The sequence below is a fragment of the Puma concolor genome, chromosome E2 (genome assembly GCF_028749965.1).
Source record: "Puma concolor isolate L17-30 chromosome E2, mPumCon1.1.hap2, whole genome shotgun sequence".
NCBI lineage: Eukaryota > Metazoa > Chordata > Mammalia > Carnivora > Felidae > Puma > Puma concolor.
This window is the reverse complement of record NC_141681.1, coordinates 46127073-46143314: the sequence shown is the minus strand read 5'-3', so window position 1 is coordinate 46143314 and position 16242 is coordinate 46127073. Positions and strand designations below refer to the sequence as shown.

General features: G+C 38.6%; 2 protein-coding genes across 14 annotated transcripts in view; one reads left to right on the top strand and one right to left on the bottom strand.

The window, feature by feature from the left end:
• The window catches only part of ZNF790 (zinc finger protein 790), a 55199-nt gene that overhangs the window by 30526 nt on the left and 8431 nt on the right, over positions 1-16242 (top strand). The window lies entirely within an intron of this gene.
• LOC147573570 (uncharacterized) overlaps positions 13269-16242 on the bottom strand; it is a 57914-nt gene continuing 54940 nt past the window's right edge. For all 13 annotated transcript variants that reach the window (XM_086690917.1, XM_086690922.1, XM_086690916.1 and 10 more), the window contains one exon: positions 13269-16093. In XM_086690917.1, coding sequence (XP_086547043.1) covers positions 14400-16093 — 1694 coding nt within the window. In that variant the 3' untranslated portion in view covers positions 13269-14399. The remainder of the gene's footprint in view (positions 16094-16242) is intronic.

Below are 16242 nucleotides of genomic sequence, written 5' to 3'. Positions count from 1 at the left end.
AAAAACTTTCCCCCTGAGATCAGGAACATGACAGGGATGTCCACTCTCACCACTGTTGTTTAACATAGTGTTGGAAGTCCTAGCCTCAACAATCAGACAACAAAACAAAATAAAAGGCATCCAAATAGACAAAGAAGAAGTCAAACTTTCACTTTGATACTCTACATGGAAAACCTGAAAGACTCCCCCCAGAAAACCTGCTAGAACTGATACATGAATTCAGCTCTGAGCCTGGAGCCTGCTTTGGATTTTGTGTGTCTCTCTCTCTGCAGCTCCCCCACTCACACTTTGTTGCTCTCTCAAAAATAAATACACATTAAAAATTAAAAATACATATGTTACAAAGAAAGAATTGAAATCATACTGTGTTCTTTGACTGCAAAGGAATTAAACTAGAAATTGTTTAGCAGAAAGATAACATGAAAACTAAACAATACACTTTAACTCTTGGGTCAAAGAGGAAATCTCAAGGGATGTTTTTTAAAAAGGTTACACTGAATGAAAATGAAAATAGAACATAGGAAAACTTGTAGAATACAATTAAATCTGAATTTACAGAAAAATTTATAGTACTAAATGCTCATCAAAAATGGGGTAAAGTTCTCAAAAAAAAAAAAATACCGCTCAAATTCCTTCCATAAGAAACTAGAAAAAGAGCAAAACAATGCAAAGTGAACAGAAGGAAGGAAATAAATATAAAGAGCTTAAAATCAATGAAATTGTAAACAGAAAACAATACAGAAAAATAAACCAAAATCTCATCTTTTGAAAAGATCAATGAGGGGTGCCTGGGTGGCGCAGTCGGTTAAGCGTCCGACTTTAGCCAGGTCACGATCTCGCGGTCTGCGAGTTCGAGCCCCGCGTCAGGCTCTGGGCTGATGGCTCAGAGCCTGGAGCCTGTTTCCGATTCTGTGTCTCCCTCTCTCTCTGCCCCTCCCCCGTTCATGCTCTGTCTCTCTCTGTCCCAAAAATAAATAAACGTTGAAAAAAAAAGAAAAGATCAATGAAACTGATAAACTTCTAGCAAGATTGTCATCAGAAATGTAAGAGAATATTAGTAAAAATCCAGCAAACAATGATAGGATAATAAGGGAGCATTATGAGCAATTCTACTCACAGAAACTCAACAACTTAGAAGAAATGGACCATTTCTTATAAACCATGAACTAACTAATGCATCCAAGATTAAATAAATAATATGAATAGTAAAGTACAACTACTTAAGTTAAATTCATAGTTTGTTTCTAATTTTGAAATAGCTTTATTGAGATATAATTTACATTCCACATACTTTACCCTTTTAAAATGTATTATGTAATAATTTTTGGTAGGTTACATTACCAACTTTTTACAAGTTGTAAAATATATACAACATAAGATTGCCATTTTCACCATTTTTAAATGTACAATTCAGCAACATTAGTTATATCACATTGTTGTGCAACTATCACTGCTATCTATTTCTAACCTTTTTGTCACCTCAAACAGAAACTGTAACCATTAGGCAATAACTCCTAATAACTTCTAATCTACTTTCTATGAAAATCTATTAATTTGCCTATTCTTGATATTTCATATAAGTGGAAACATACAATACTTGTTCTTTTGTGTCTGGCTTATTTTACTTAATGTAATGTTTTCAACACTAATCCATGTTGTAGCATGTGCAAGAATTTCATTTCTTTTTGTGCCTGAATATTATTCCATTGTGCATATATGCCACATTTTGTTTATTCTGTTGATGGATACTTGAGGTGTTTCTACATTTTTGGCTATTATGTATAATGCTGCAATAAACATTTGTGTACAAGTATCTATTCAAGTCATTGCTTTCAATTCCTTTAATACCTGAGTGGAATTGTTGGGTCATATGGAAATTCTATATTTAGCTTTTGAGGAACCACCAAGTTATTTTTATAGGAACCACACAATTTCTAGCAATATCTGAGCGTCCCAATTGTTCCATATCCTCATCAACAGTTGTTATTTTTTAATTTTTAAAATAGGGATCCTAGGGGGCCCCTAAAAGCCTCCAACTTCAGCTCAGGTCGTGAGATTGAGTTTTGAGTTCATGAGTTCGAGCCCTGCATTGAGCTCTCTGCTGTCAGCACAGAGCCTGCTTTGGATTCTCTGTCTCCCATTCTTTCTGCCCTTTCCCCCTACCCCCTCAAACATAAATAAAAACATTTTAAAATAAATTTAAAATAGGCATCCTAGTAGGTGTTTAGTGTATTTTTCATTTCAGTTATTGTACTTTTAAGTTCCACAACTTCTTTCAGCTTTTTCAGCATATTTAGGACAGTTGATTTTGTTTCTTCATTCATCTGGTGATGGACATTTGGGATGTTGGCTCAGGTGCATATATCCTTATGATTGTTATGTCTTCTTGATGGATTAGCCCTTTTTGATGATAAAGTGTACCTCTTTGTCTCTGGTAATTTTGTCTTAATGCCTGTTTGATCTGATAGTATAGCCACTCCATTTCTGTTATGATTGCAGTTTGCATGGTGTATCTTTTTCTGTCCTTTTGTTTTGAAATTTGATATTTGAATCTAAAACGTATATCCAGTAGTTGAATCATATTTTTAAATTCTCTGCCAATCTCCACCTTTGCCTGGGGACCTGTATATACTCCTTCTCACCTCCAGGAAGAAGTAGGCAGCCTCTTATTTTTGCTCACTCAGTCTGTGCTGAGCTGGGAATGGGGGGTTGTGGCATCTATCAGTTGAAACCATTGTTCTGTTTTCCCAAAGGTAGATAGACTGTGCCAGACCTCTCAGAGCTGTAAGACTAAGTCAAATGCCAAGTCGTTGGACGGCCCTAGCAACACTGGAGTGTTGGACACACAGATCAACTCTTTTCTTCCCCATGGGAAAGCTGAGGGCTGAGGGCTTGCTTTGTGTTGAATAGAGGTAAGGATTAATGGTATCTACCAGCCCAACCCACCATCTCTGTTATCTACCCAGTGGCTAGATTTTACTGGACCTGTCAGAACTCCACAACTGTCAAGACCTAAGTCAGTGTTCTGGGAGCTCCCAGGAAATTTAAGGTACAGAATGTGTAAAATATCCCCTTCCCCACCCCACCCCCAGGTGAAGCTGGTAGCCAGGAGTCTCTCACTGATCATATGATGTTGTACCATGTGCCTGGACTCTGGTGGAAGGGTGTCCCATATCTCCCTATGGGTTTTGATGAGTCTGGCTTTGCATTCTCCCTAGGTGCAGAGGCTTTCACTCAGTTTTTGGATTTCTCACAAAGGGAATTTTTCCATGAATTGCTGTATCAGTGTGTTTGTTAGAGGAGAGAGGGCCTAGGACATCCAATTCTACCATCTTGCTGACATCTCATTTACACAGAACCTGCTTTAATTTTGTCCACAGGTCACTGAGGCTCTTTTCTTTCAGTCTTTTTCTCTCTGTGCTTCATTTTTCCAAACATATTTTCAAGTTCACTGAATTTTTCCTTCCTCCTTTTAATCTCCAATAAAATTTTCTTCTCAGATATTTTTCTTTTATAGAAGTTCCATTTGTATCCTCTATATCTGTCCTCATTATGTTGTGGATTTTAAAAAATTCTTAAGCAGAGGCACCTGGGTGGCTTGGTCAGTTAAGCATTTGACTTTGGCTCAGGTCATGTTCTCGTGGTTCATGGGTTTGAGCCCTGCATTGGGCTCTGTGCTGACAGCTCAGAGCCTGGAGCCTGCTTCAGATTCTGTGTCTCCCTCTCTCTACCCCTCCCCCATTTGTGCTCTGTCTCTCTCTCAAAAATAAACATTAAAAAAATTAAAAATTCTTAAACATATTAAGCATAGTAGCTTCTTTAGTAATTTTGTACTGATACCATTTCCCCTGCCATTTTATTTGGCCAACCAATTGATTTTTTTCTGGTTTTGTGTCACGTGGTGGGGGGCTTCTTTATACAGATAATGAACATTACGCAATTTACATTGTTGAATGTGACTATTGTTACATTTATTTTAGAGGGTGAAGCTTTGCTCTGTAGGCAGCTGGGTTACTTGCTTGATTCTTTTAAAACTTTAAAAAAGCAGTTTGACAAGTCTAAAGTGCTTTAGAGATGGTTGACCTCTGTTCCTTATGTGTGACTCTTCTGGGCTATCTACTAAATGGTATGGGTGATCATCAGGATCAGAATTAGAAACATCTCTGCCCTGTGTCAGCTCTGGGCATTTTACAACTTGCAGCTCTCTGATTACACTTTGCTCAGACTTGTAGAGTCACAACCTACACATGTACTACTTAATGTTAGGAAAGACTGAAGAGGACCCTTTCACACATTTCTGAAATTCTCTGCACAGCTTCCTTCTCTCTGGAACTGCTCTGCAACTTCCAGGAACATCAGTCTCTTTGATCTCAATCTTCTCAACATAGACCAGCATGCTCAGTTTGGGATAAACCTTTTTCATTATCTAGAATGTATCTCCAGGTAGGAAGTTGGTGTGATCATACTGCTCACTTAATTTGTATCTTTCTTGTTGAGGATCACAGTCGCTGTTTAAACCTGTTATTCCATCATGGCTCCTTTTGGCTTTATTTTTTGTTCCTGGTGATGGTATAGGGAATGAGCACTCTCATACTTTAATGATGAGAATGTAAACTGACTTTCAAAACAGCATAATCTATTAAAACAAATGTAAAATGTATACATATTTTGACTTAGCAGTCAAATATATTCTGTAGGAATATATTCTGTAGAAATAAAAACACAAATATGCAAGAATAAGCATATAAAGACATTTATTGCCTGGTTTGCAGCAACAAAGAAATAACCTGAATATTCAATCTGGAGAAAATAGAGAGGATATATCATGGCATTGCTGTTACTATGTTTCTGTTTTGTTCTGTAGGCATTTTTAAAAAGACAAAAGCAAGTGTACAAGAGACACAGCAACCAAATGTAATGAGCAGATGTCTTTTAAATCAAATAACCCAACTATAATCACTAATATCTCAAAAATTACTAGATATTAATTAAGTCCTTATCTGTTCAAGATACATACTGAAGTATGTAGAGGGGAGATGATAAAATATACTGGTTTGGGTACAACAGGGAAGATGGCGGCGTAGGAGGACGCTGGGCTCACCCCGTCCTGCTGATCACTTAGATTCCACCCACACCTGCCTAAATAACCCAGAAAACTGCCAGAAGACTAGCTTGGCTCTCTGGAGCCAAACGTAGACAAGAGGCCCACGGAAGAGGGTAGGAAGGGTGGAGAGGTGGTGCATGCTATATGGACTGGCGGGAGGGAACCAGGGCAGAGGGGCAGCCTGCCGGCAAAGCAGAGCCCCCGAGTCTGGCTTGCAAAATGAGAGGGGCCGGACGGAGTATATTCTGACAGCAAGCAGGACTTAATATCTGGGAGGTTATAAGTTAACAGCTCTGCTCAGAGAGTGGGAGGGCTGGAGGACAACGCGAGGGAGAGTTGTTGAGCCCCGGATGACAGAGCTCAGCTTGGTGGGGAACAAAGACGCTGGCCAGCGCCATCTCCCTCGCCCATCCCCCAGCCAAAATCCCAAAGGGAACCAGTTCCTGTCAGGGAACTTGCCTGCACCGTGCAAACACCCAATGCTGTGTTTCTACAGATCCATCCCTCTGGCGGTGGGTCTGACTCCCTCCCCGTGCTGCAGGGCCCCTCCTGAAGTGGATCACCAAAGGATAAGCGAGCTGAGCCTGCTCCTCCCGCCCCTGTGCACCTTGCTGATCCACCCCAGCTAATATGCCAGATCCCCAGCACCACAAGCCTGGCAGTGTGCAAGTAGCCCAGATGGGCCACCACCCCACAGTGAGTCCCGCCCCTAGGAGAGGGGAAGAGAAGGTACACACCAGTCTGACTGTGGCCCCAGCAGTGGGCTGGGGGCAGACATCAGGTCTGACTGCGGCCCCGCCCACCAACTCAAGTTATTCAAGACAGCACAGGGGAAGTGCCCTGCAGTTCTGCACCACTCCAGGGACTATCCAAAATGACGAAACAGAAGAATTCCCCTCAAAAGAATCTCCAGGAAATAGCGACAGCTAACGAACTGATCAAAAACGATTTAAACAATATAACAGAAAGTGAATTTAGAATAATAGTCATAAAATTAATCGCTAGGCTTGAAAACAGTATAGAGAACAGCAGAGAATCTATTGCTACAGAGATCAAGGGACTAAGGAACAGCCAGGAGGAGCTAAAAAATGCTATCAATGAGCTGCAAATAAAATGGAGTCGACCACAGCTCGGATTGAAGAGGCAGAGGAGAGAATAGGTGAACTAGAAGATAAAATTATGGAAAAAGAAGAAGCTGAGAAAAAGATAAAAAAATCCAGGAGTATGAGGGGAAAATTAGAGAACTAAGTGATGCACTAAAGAGAAATAATCTACACATAATTGGTATTCCAGAGGAGGAAGAGAGAAGGAAAGGTGCTGAAGGTGTATTTGGAGAAATAATAGCTGAGAACATCCCTGATCTGGGGAAGGAAAAAGGCATTGAAATCCAAGAGGCACAGAGAACTCCCTTCAGACGTAACTTGAATCAATCATCTGCATGACATATCATAGTGAAACTGGCAAAATACAAGGATAAAGAGAAAATTCTGAAAGCAGCTAGGGATAAACATGCTCTAACATATAAAGGGAGACTGATAAGACTTGTGACCGATCTCTCTACTGAAACTTGGCAGGCCAGAAAGGAATGGCAGGAAATCTTCAATGTGATGAACAGAAAAAAATATGCAGCTGACAATCCTTTATCCAGCAAGTCTGTCATTTAGACTAGAAGGAGAGATAAAGGTCTTCCCAAACAAACAAAAACTGAAGGAATTCGTCACCACTAAACCAGCCATACAAGAGATCCTAAGGGGCATCCTGTGAGACAAAGTACCAGAGACATCGCTACAAGCATGAAACCTACAGACATCACAATGACTCTAAACCCATATCTTTCTATAATAACACTGAATGTAAATGGACTAAATGTGCCAACCAAAAGACATAGGGTATCAGAATGGATTAAAAAAAACAAGACCCATCTATTTGCTGTCTACAAGAGACTCATTTTAGACCTGAGGACACCTTCAGATTGAAAGTGAGGGGATGGAGAACTATTTACCATGCTACTGGAAGTCAAAAGAAAGCTGGAGTAGCCATACTTATATCAGACGAACTAGACTTTAAACTAAGGGTGTAACAAGAGATGAAGAAGGGCATTATATAATAATTACAGGGTCTATCCATCAAGAAGAACTAACAATTATAAATGTCTATGTGCTGAATACGGGAGCCCCCAAATATATAAAACAATTACTCACATACATAACCAACCTTATTGATAAGAATGTGGTAATTGCAGGGGACTTTAATCGCCCACTTACAACAATGGATAGATCATCTAGACACACGGTCAATAAAGAAACAAGGGCCCTGAATGATACATTGGATCAGATGGACTTAACAGATATATTTAGAACTCTGCATCCCAAAGCAACAGAATATACTTTCTTCTCGAGTGCACATGGAACATTCTCCAAGATAGATCACAAACTGGGTCACAAAACAGCCCTTCATAAGTATACAAGAATTGAGATCACACTATGCATACTTTCAGACCACAGTGCTATGAAGCTTGAAATCAACCACAGGAAAAAGTCTGGAAAACCTCCAAAAGCATGGAGGTTAAAGAATACCCTACTAAAGAACGAATGGGTCAACCAGGCAATTAGAGAAGAAATTAAAAAATATATGGAAACAAACAAAAATGAAAACACAACAATCCAAATGCTTTGGGATGCAGCGAAGGCAGTCCTGAGAGGAAAATACATTGCAATCCAGGCCTATCTCAAGAAACAAGAAAAATCCCAAATACAAAATCTAACAGCACACCTAAAGCAAATAGAAGCAGAACAGCAAAGACACCCTAAACCCAGCAGAAGAAGAGAAATAATAAAGATCAGAGCAGAAATAAACAATATAGACTCTAAAAAAACTGTAGAGCAGATCAATGAAACCAAGAGTTGTTTTTTTGAAAAAATAAACAAAATTGATAAACCTCTAGCCAGGCTTCTCAAAAAGAAAAGGGAGATGACCCAAATAGATAAAATCATGAATGAAAATGGAATTATTATGACCAATCCCTCAGAAATACAAGCAATTATCAGGGAATACTATGAAAAATTATATGCCAACAAACTGGACAACCTGGAAGAAATGGACAAATTTCTAAACACCCACACACTTCCAAAACTCAAACAGGAGGAAATAGAAAGCTTGAACAGACCCATAGCCAGTGAAGAAATTGAATCAGTTATCAAAAATCTCCCAACAAATAAGAGTCCAGGACCAGATGGCTTCCCAGGGGAGTTCTACCAGATGTTTAAAGCAGAGATAATACCTATCCTTCTCAAGCTATTCCAAGAAATAGAAAGGGAAGGAAAACTTCCAGACTCATTCTATGAAGCCAGTATTACTTTGATTCCTAAACCAGACAGAGACCCAGTAAAAAAAGAGAACTATAGGCCAATATCCCTGATGAATATGGATGCAAACATTCTCAATAAGATACTAGCAAATCGAATTCAACAGCATAGAAAAAGAATTACTCACCATGATCAAGTGGGATTCATTCCTGGGATGCAGGGCTGGTTCAACATTCGCAAATCAATCAATGTAATACATCACATTAATAAAAGAAAATATAAGAACCATATGATCCTGTCAATTGATGCAGAAAAAGCATTTGACAAAATTCAGCAAGCTTTCTTAATAAAAACCCTCGAGAAAGTCGGGACAGAAGGAACATACTTACACATCATAAAAGCCATTTATGAATAGCCCACAGCTAACATCATCCTCAATGGGGAAAAACTGAGAGCTTTTTCCTTGAGATCAGGAACACGACAGGGATGTCCACTCTCACCACTGTTGTTTAACATAGTGTTGGAAGTTCTAGCATCAGCAATCAGACAACAAAAGGAAATCAAAGGCGTCAAAATTGGCAAAGATGAAGTCAAGCTTTCACTTTTTGCAGATGACATGATATTATACGTGGAAAATCCGATAGACTCCACCAAAAGTCTGCTAGAACTGATACATGAATTCAGCAAAGTTGCAGGATACAAAATCAATGTACAGAAATCAGTTGCATTCTTATACACTAATAATGAAGCAACACAAAGACAAATAAAGAAACTGACCCCATTCACAATTGCACCAAGAAGCATAAAATACCTAGGAATAAATCTAACCAAAGATGTCAAAGATCTGTATGCTGAAAACTATAGAAAGCTTATGAAGGAAACTGAAGAAGATATAAAGAAATGGAAAAACATTCCGTGCTCATGGGTTGGAAGAATAAATATTGTCAAAATGTCAATACTACCCAAAGCTATCTACACATTCAATGCAATCCCAATCAAAATTGCACCAGCATTCTTCTCGAAGCTAGAACAAGCAATCCTAAAATTCATATGGAACCACAAAAGGCCCCGAATAGCCAAAGTAATTTTGAAGAAGAAGACCAAAGCAGGAGGCATCACAATCCCAGACTTCAGCCTCTACTACAAAGCTGTCATCATCAAGACAGCATGGTATTGGCACAAAAACAGACACATAGACCAATGGAATAGAATAGAACCCCAGAACTAGACCCACAAAAGTATGGCCAACCAATCTTTGACAAAGCAGGAAAGAATATCCAATGGAAAAAAGACAGTCTCTTTAACAAATGGTGCTGGGAGAACTGGACAGCAACATGCAGAAGGTTGGAACTAGACCACTTTCTCACAGCATTCACAAAAATAAACTCAAAATGGATAAAGGACCTGAATGTGAGACAGGAAACCATCAAAACCCTCTAGGAGAAAGCAGGAAAAGACCTCTCTGACCTCAGCCGTAGCAATTTCTTACTTGACACATCCCCCAAGGCAAGGGAATTAAAAGCAAAAATGAACTATTGGGACCTCATGAAGATAAAAAGCTTCTGCACAGCAAAGGAAACAATCAACAAAACTAAAAGGCAACCAACGGAATGGGAAAAGATATTTGCAAATGACATATCGGACAAAGGGCTAATATCCAAAATCTATAAAGAGCTCACCAAACTCCACACCCGAAAAACAAATAACCCAGTGAAGAAATGGGCAGAAAACATGAATAGACACTTCTCTAAAGAAGACATCCAGATGGCCAACAGGCACATGAAAAGATGCTCAATGTCGCTCCTCATCAGGGAAATACAAATCAAAACCACACTCAGGTATCACCTCACGCCAGTCGGAGTGGCCAAAATGAGCAAATCAGGAAACTATAGATGCAGGAGAGGATGTGGAGAAACAGGAACGCTCTTGCACTGTTGGTGGGAATGCAAACTGGTGCAGCCACTCTGGAAAACAGTGTGGAGGTTCCTCAAAACATTAAAAATAGACCTACCCTATGACCCAGCAGTAGCACTGCTAGGAATTTACCCAAGGGATACAGGAGTACTAATGCATAGGGGCACTTGTACCCCAATGTTTATAGCAGCACTCTCAACAATAGCCAAATTATGGAAAGAGCCTAAATGTCCATCAACTGATGAATGGATAAAGAAATTGTGGTTTATATACACAATGGAGTACTACGTGGCAATGAGAAAGGATGAAATATGGCCCTTTTAGCACCATGGATGGAACTGGAGAGTGTCATGCTAAGTGAAATAAGCCACACAGAGAAAGACAGATACTATATGTTTTCACTCTTATGTGGATCCTGAGAAACTTAACAGAAACCCATGGGGGAGGGAAGAAAAAAAAAAAAAGAGGTTAGAGTGGGAGAGAGCCAAAGCATAAGAGACTCTTAAAAACTGAGAACAGGGGCGCCTGGGTGGCGCAGTCGGTTGAGCGTCCGACTTCAGCCAGGTCACGATCTCGCGGTCCGTGGGTTCGAGCCCCGCGTCGGGCTCTGGGCTGATGGCTCAGAGCCTGGAGCCTGTTTCCGATTCTGTGTCTCCCTCTCTCTCTCTGCCCCTCCCCTGTTCACGCTCTGTCTCTCTCTGTCCCAAAAATAAATAAACGTTGAAAAAAAAAATTAAAAAAAAAAAAAACTGAGAACAAACTGAGGGTTGGTGGGGGGTGGGAGGGAGGGGAGGGTGGGTGATGGGTATTGAAGAGGGCATCTTTTGGGATGAGCACTGGGTGTTGTATGGAAACCAATTTGACAATAAATTTCAGAAAAATAAAATAAAATAAAGTATCTTAAAAGATTAAAAATAATAATAATAAAATAAAATATACTGCTTGGCTTTAAAATATTCCAGCAAAAAATATTTGGAAGATTAACAAGAAAGGTAAAATAGAAGTGATTATTAAAAATATGTGATGCTCGGTGCCTGGATGGCTCAGTCGGTTAAGCGTGTGACTCTTGATTTCAGCTCAGGTCATGATCTCAGTGTGAGATTGAGCCCTGTGTTGGGCTCTATTGCTAAGTGTGGAGCCTACTTGGGATTCTCTCTCTCTCTCTCTCTCTCTCTCTGTCTCTCTCTCCCTCTGCCCCTCCCTGCTCGCTCACTCTCTCTCTCTCTCTCTCAAAATAAATATTTAAAAATGCGATGTTGTATGTTATCTATACTTGAATTAAAAAATAAAAATAAAAACGTGATGGGTACATGTCTGTTCATTTTACTATTCTATTTTTGTTACGTTTGGTATGTTCTACAATAAAAAGTTAAAATAAAACAAGTTACAGATGAGTGGGTAGCTATCTCATTAAAACATACTTTTGTTAGACTCAAATGTGGACCATATTTGAGAATAGAAGGAAACATCACAAGATGAAAACCAAAGTTTTAACAGTAGATGGATGAGCAATAGTGAATGTGATTCTTTTTAATTTACACTGTAACTTTGGTATGGGGTAAACTTTGTTACATAACTTTGTAAGAGGAATGTAGTGACCTTTGAAAAGAATTGTATGCATATAGGGAAAATAAAGCTTAACTTGAACAGGTATGATGGTATCAGTATACCTCAAAGTAGCAACTAAGGCAGTATAGCAACCACAACCTGTTTGTCTTTATGAATTCTTTGATTAGTGTACATTCCTATCCCCTCACCATTACCTCAATAGGGAAACTCTGAGTTTCAAAATGATTTATGAAATAAAGTACTGAGATAATATTCATTCAAGTTTCATATTAAACCATCTTTTTTAAAAAGTTTTTTATTTATTTTGAGAGAGACAGAGATAGCGCAAGTTGGGGAGGGACAGGGAGAAAGGGAGACAAAGAATCCCAAGCAGCCTCCCCGTGTGGGACGTGGGGCTCAAACTCCTGAAACTGGGATATCACCTGAGCCAATACCAAGAGTCTGATGCTTAACTGCCTGGGCCACCCAGGCTCAACAGTCTTATAACAACAGCATCAAGAATAAAAATCTAATTAAATCAATCTAGATGATGAGAGAGTAGGGAAAGGGTTGTGAAAACTTGAGCTAGAGGGACTCTTCTTGTATAGTGTACTGATTAATTTTAGAACACAAAAGTACTGCACCACCCACTAAATTTAACTAACTTCCATAATGCCTTAAATTTTCTCTTATAATTATTCTTTTTGGTCAACAATGGATTTCTCAAAGTGTGTTCATAACCCAAAGATAGTAAATATTATGGAGGGGAAAGAATTCATGGTCAGGACTGGGAAACAGTGTGTTGAATAATGGTAATATTTTCTTTATTGCAGGTCTTCTTACAACCTTTTAATTCGGCTTGCTCAAAGTGTAATTCATTGGCAATAAGGGAATTTGGTTATGTACCACAATATGCAATGAGACAGAGTCCTCTCCTCCAATGGTATTTTGGAGATTATTATCTCTTGAACATATTTTGGAGAGTCTGGTTCAGAGTATTTTCTAATAGGCAAATATGTTATATGCCAAATATATGTCAATGAATTATGATCAATGTAGCAAATAATATTTTAGGGGCGCCTGGCTGGCTCAGTCAGTTGAGCGTCCAGCTTCAGCTCAGGTCATGATCTCACAGTTCGTGAGTTTGAGCCCTGCATCAGGCTCTGTGCTGACAGCTTAGTGCCTGGAGCCTGCTTCGGATTCTGTGTCTCCCTCTCTGTCTGCTCCTCCCCAGCTTGCACTCTGTCTCTCCCTCTCTCAAAAACAAATAATAAACATTTAAAAAAATTTTTTTTCAAAGATGAATTTAAATTACATTTGGGAAAACTGATCAGGACACTTGAAAGGGCCAGAAGCATCATTTTCCCCACTTAAAATAATGGAAGTAGGCTCTGAAATGTGGGCATCTGAAAATTTACTCTTCAACATATTATCAGATACAGATAATGAGAAAAGCTGTAGTTAGTAAATTTTGTTTTGATTTCTCATTTAAGACAGTAATAATTTATATAGTTTTATTTTAATGGAGCCACTTGGCTATAATTTTCTTGATAAAAAATTATCTTTCCCTTAAAGAAGTAATTAGAAAATGTAGTAAAATGACTTCTGCTTTTGGAATTTGCTGTAGAAAAATGACCTCCCCTTGATTTTATAAAAAATCTCTACAACTCTAAAGGAATTTCTTCCATAGTTTTTTTGCAGTATGAATTATCTGGTGCAGCAAAATTTATGAGCTCTAAAATGGAGGCCTTTCTGCCTTTATGATGTCCTAAAGCTTCTGTCACAGAATAAATTATCTGGTGTTCAAAAAAGGATAGATGGTAAAACCAGACCAAACCCAAACAAGAAACAGAAAGGGATAGATGGTAATAGAATGCTTATGTCTTACTGTATTCAAAAATATTCCTACCCTTTGACTTCTCTAATAGCATATAATAATGATAATACCAGTGATAATAATAGATACTGAGTATCAGATGCTGTCCAAAGGGAGTTACATGTGTTTAATCATCCATAATTCAATCCATGTAATATCATTACATTATTTTACACAAAGAAGCTGAGGCACAGAGAGGTTAAGTAACTTTTCAAATTTCACAGGAAATGGTGAAATAGAGATGGTACTCAATAAAGGATATATTTCAGATTACATTCCAAGGCTATAGAGATTGTTAAAATTGTTTAATAGGGGGTGCCTGGGTGGCTTAGTTGGTTAAGTGTCTGACTCTTGATCTCAGCTAAGATCTTGATCTCAGGGTCGTGAGTTCAAGCCCTAAGTTGGACTCTGTGCTGGGCATGAAGCCTACTTTAAAAATAAAAAATAAAAAATAAATGAAAATAAATGTTTACTGTGTTTCAGAAGTTATTTCTGCATTCATTAATATAGGCTTTCTAAAAATGAGTTCATTATGAGCACAAGTCAAAGGATGTCCTACATTCATTACGAACATAATATGGGTTCTCTAATATTCCAGAGGTGTTGAATACAGTTGAAGCCTTTCTTATATTAAATCATATTCAAAGCTTTTTCAATTATGAAGCCTCATATGTTGAGTAAGTTGTGAATGACGTCTAAAGTCTTTACCACATTGGACACATGCATAAGGTTTCTCACCAGTATGGATCCTTTGATGTAGAGTAAGTTCTGAGCCACGACTAAAGGCCTTCCCACATTCCTTACATTCATAGGGTTTCTCACCAGAATGAGTTCTTAGATGTTCAGTAAGATGTGAACCACGAATAAAGGCCTTCCCACACTGCTTACATTCATAGGGCTTTTCACCTCTATGAATTCTCTGGTGCTCACTAAGTTGTGAGCCATAAATAAAAGCCTTGTCACATTCCTTACATTTGTAGGGTTTCTCACCTGTATGAATTCTCTGGTGATATGTAAGTTGTGTGGCACGAAAAAAGGTCTTCCCACATTCCTTACATTCATAATGTTTCTCACCATGAATTTTCTCATGTTGAGTAAGATATGCACCACGAATAAAAGCCTTTCCACACTCCTTACATTCAAAGGGTTTCTCACCTGTATGAATTCTCTGATGTTCACTAAGCTGTTTGCCACAAATGAAGGCCTTCTCACATTCTTTACATTTGTAGGGTTTTTCACCTGTATGAATTCTCTGATGTTGAGTAAGATTAGAATTAGAAATAAAGGCTTTTCCACATTCTTTACATTTATAGGGTCTCTCACCTGTATGAACTCTCAAATGGTAAGTAAGTTGTGAGCCACGAAAAAAGGCCTTCCCACATTCTTTACATTCATAGGGTTTCTCACCTGTATGGATTCGCTGATGTTCATTAAGTTGGGAGGCACATAAAAAGGCCTTCCCACATTCTTTACATCTGTAAGGCTTTTCACCAGTATGAACTCTTTGATGATAAGTAAGGTGTGAACCAAGAATAAAGGCCTTTCCACATTCCTTACACTCATAGGGTTTCTCACCACTATGAATTCTCTGATGGTAAGTAAGTTGAGAGCCAAGAATAAAGGACTTCCCACATTCCTTGCATTCATAGGGTTTTTCACCACTGTGAATTCTCTGATGGAGAGTATATTGTGAACAATAACTAAAGGCTTTTCCACATTTCTTACATTCATATGGTTTCTCTCCTGTATGAACTCTCTGATGTTCAGTGAGCTGTGAACCACGAATAAAAGCTTTCCCACATGCCTTACACTGATAAGGTTTTTCATTAGTATGAATTTTCTGATGTTGAATCAGATCAGAACTACGACCAAAGGCCTTCCCACATTCCATACACTCATAAGGCTTTTCACCATTCTGAATCCTCTGATGTTGAATATATGGTGGCTTTTTGCTGAAGGTCTTCCTACGTTTCTTAACTTCAGAGTGTTTTTCTTTATTATGGCTTTTCTCATGTTGAGTAAGGCATGACAGGTAGCTGAAAGCTTGTTCATATTCCTTACATTTGTACAATTTTTCCCTGGTAGGATTTAGCGGATGAAGAGTAGGTGACACAGAATGGCTTTGGGTGGCCTTTTCTCCATAGGTAATTTTCATGTGCATGTAAAGTCCTTCCTGACTTCCCTGTTGATCCTCAAATTTGCCTTTGCCCTCCATATTATCTCTAAGACCATTGTAATCAAAATTATGGCTGATAGGTTTCCTCCTATTTTCCCATTGCAGTGATTCCATTTCATAAGCTCCCTTTTCTGGAGATGACTTTTTGGTCTCACAACTGGATTCCAAGTCTGTAAGATAACAAGAGAGCAAATTCCTTCTTTTTTTTTTTTTTTTTTTTTTTTTTAACAAGGGGAAATGAAACTTCTAAAATAAAAATGATAGGTAAAATAAAAATTCTGATAAGAACAAATGGCTTAAACAGTGCTGAAATATTTTG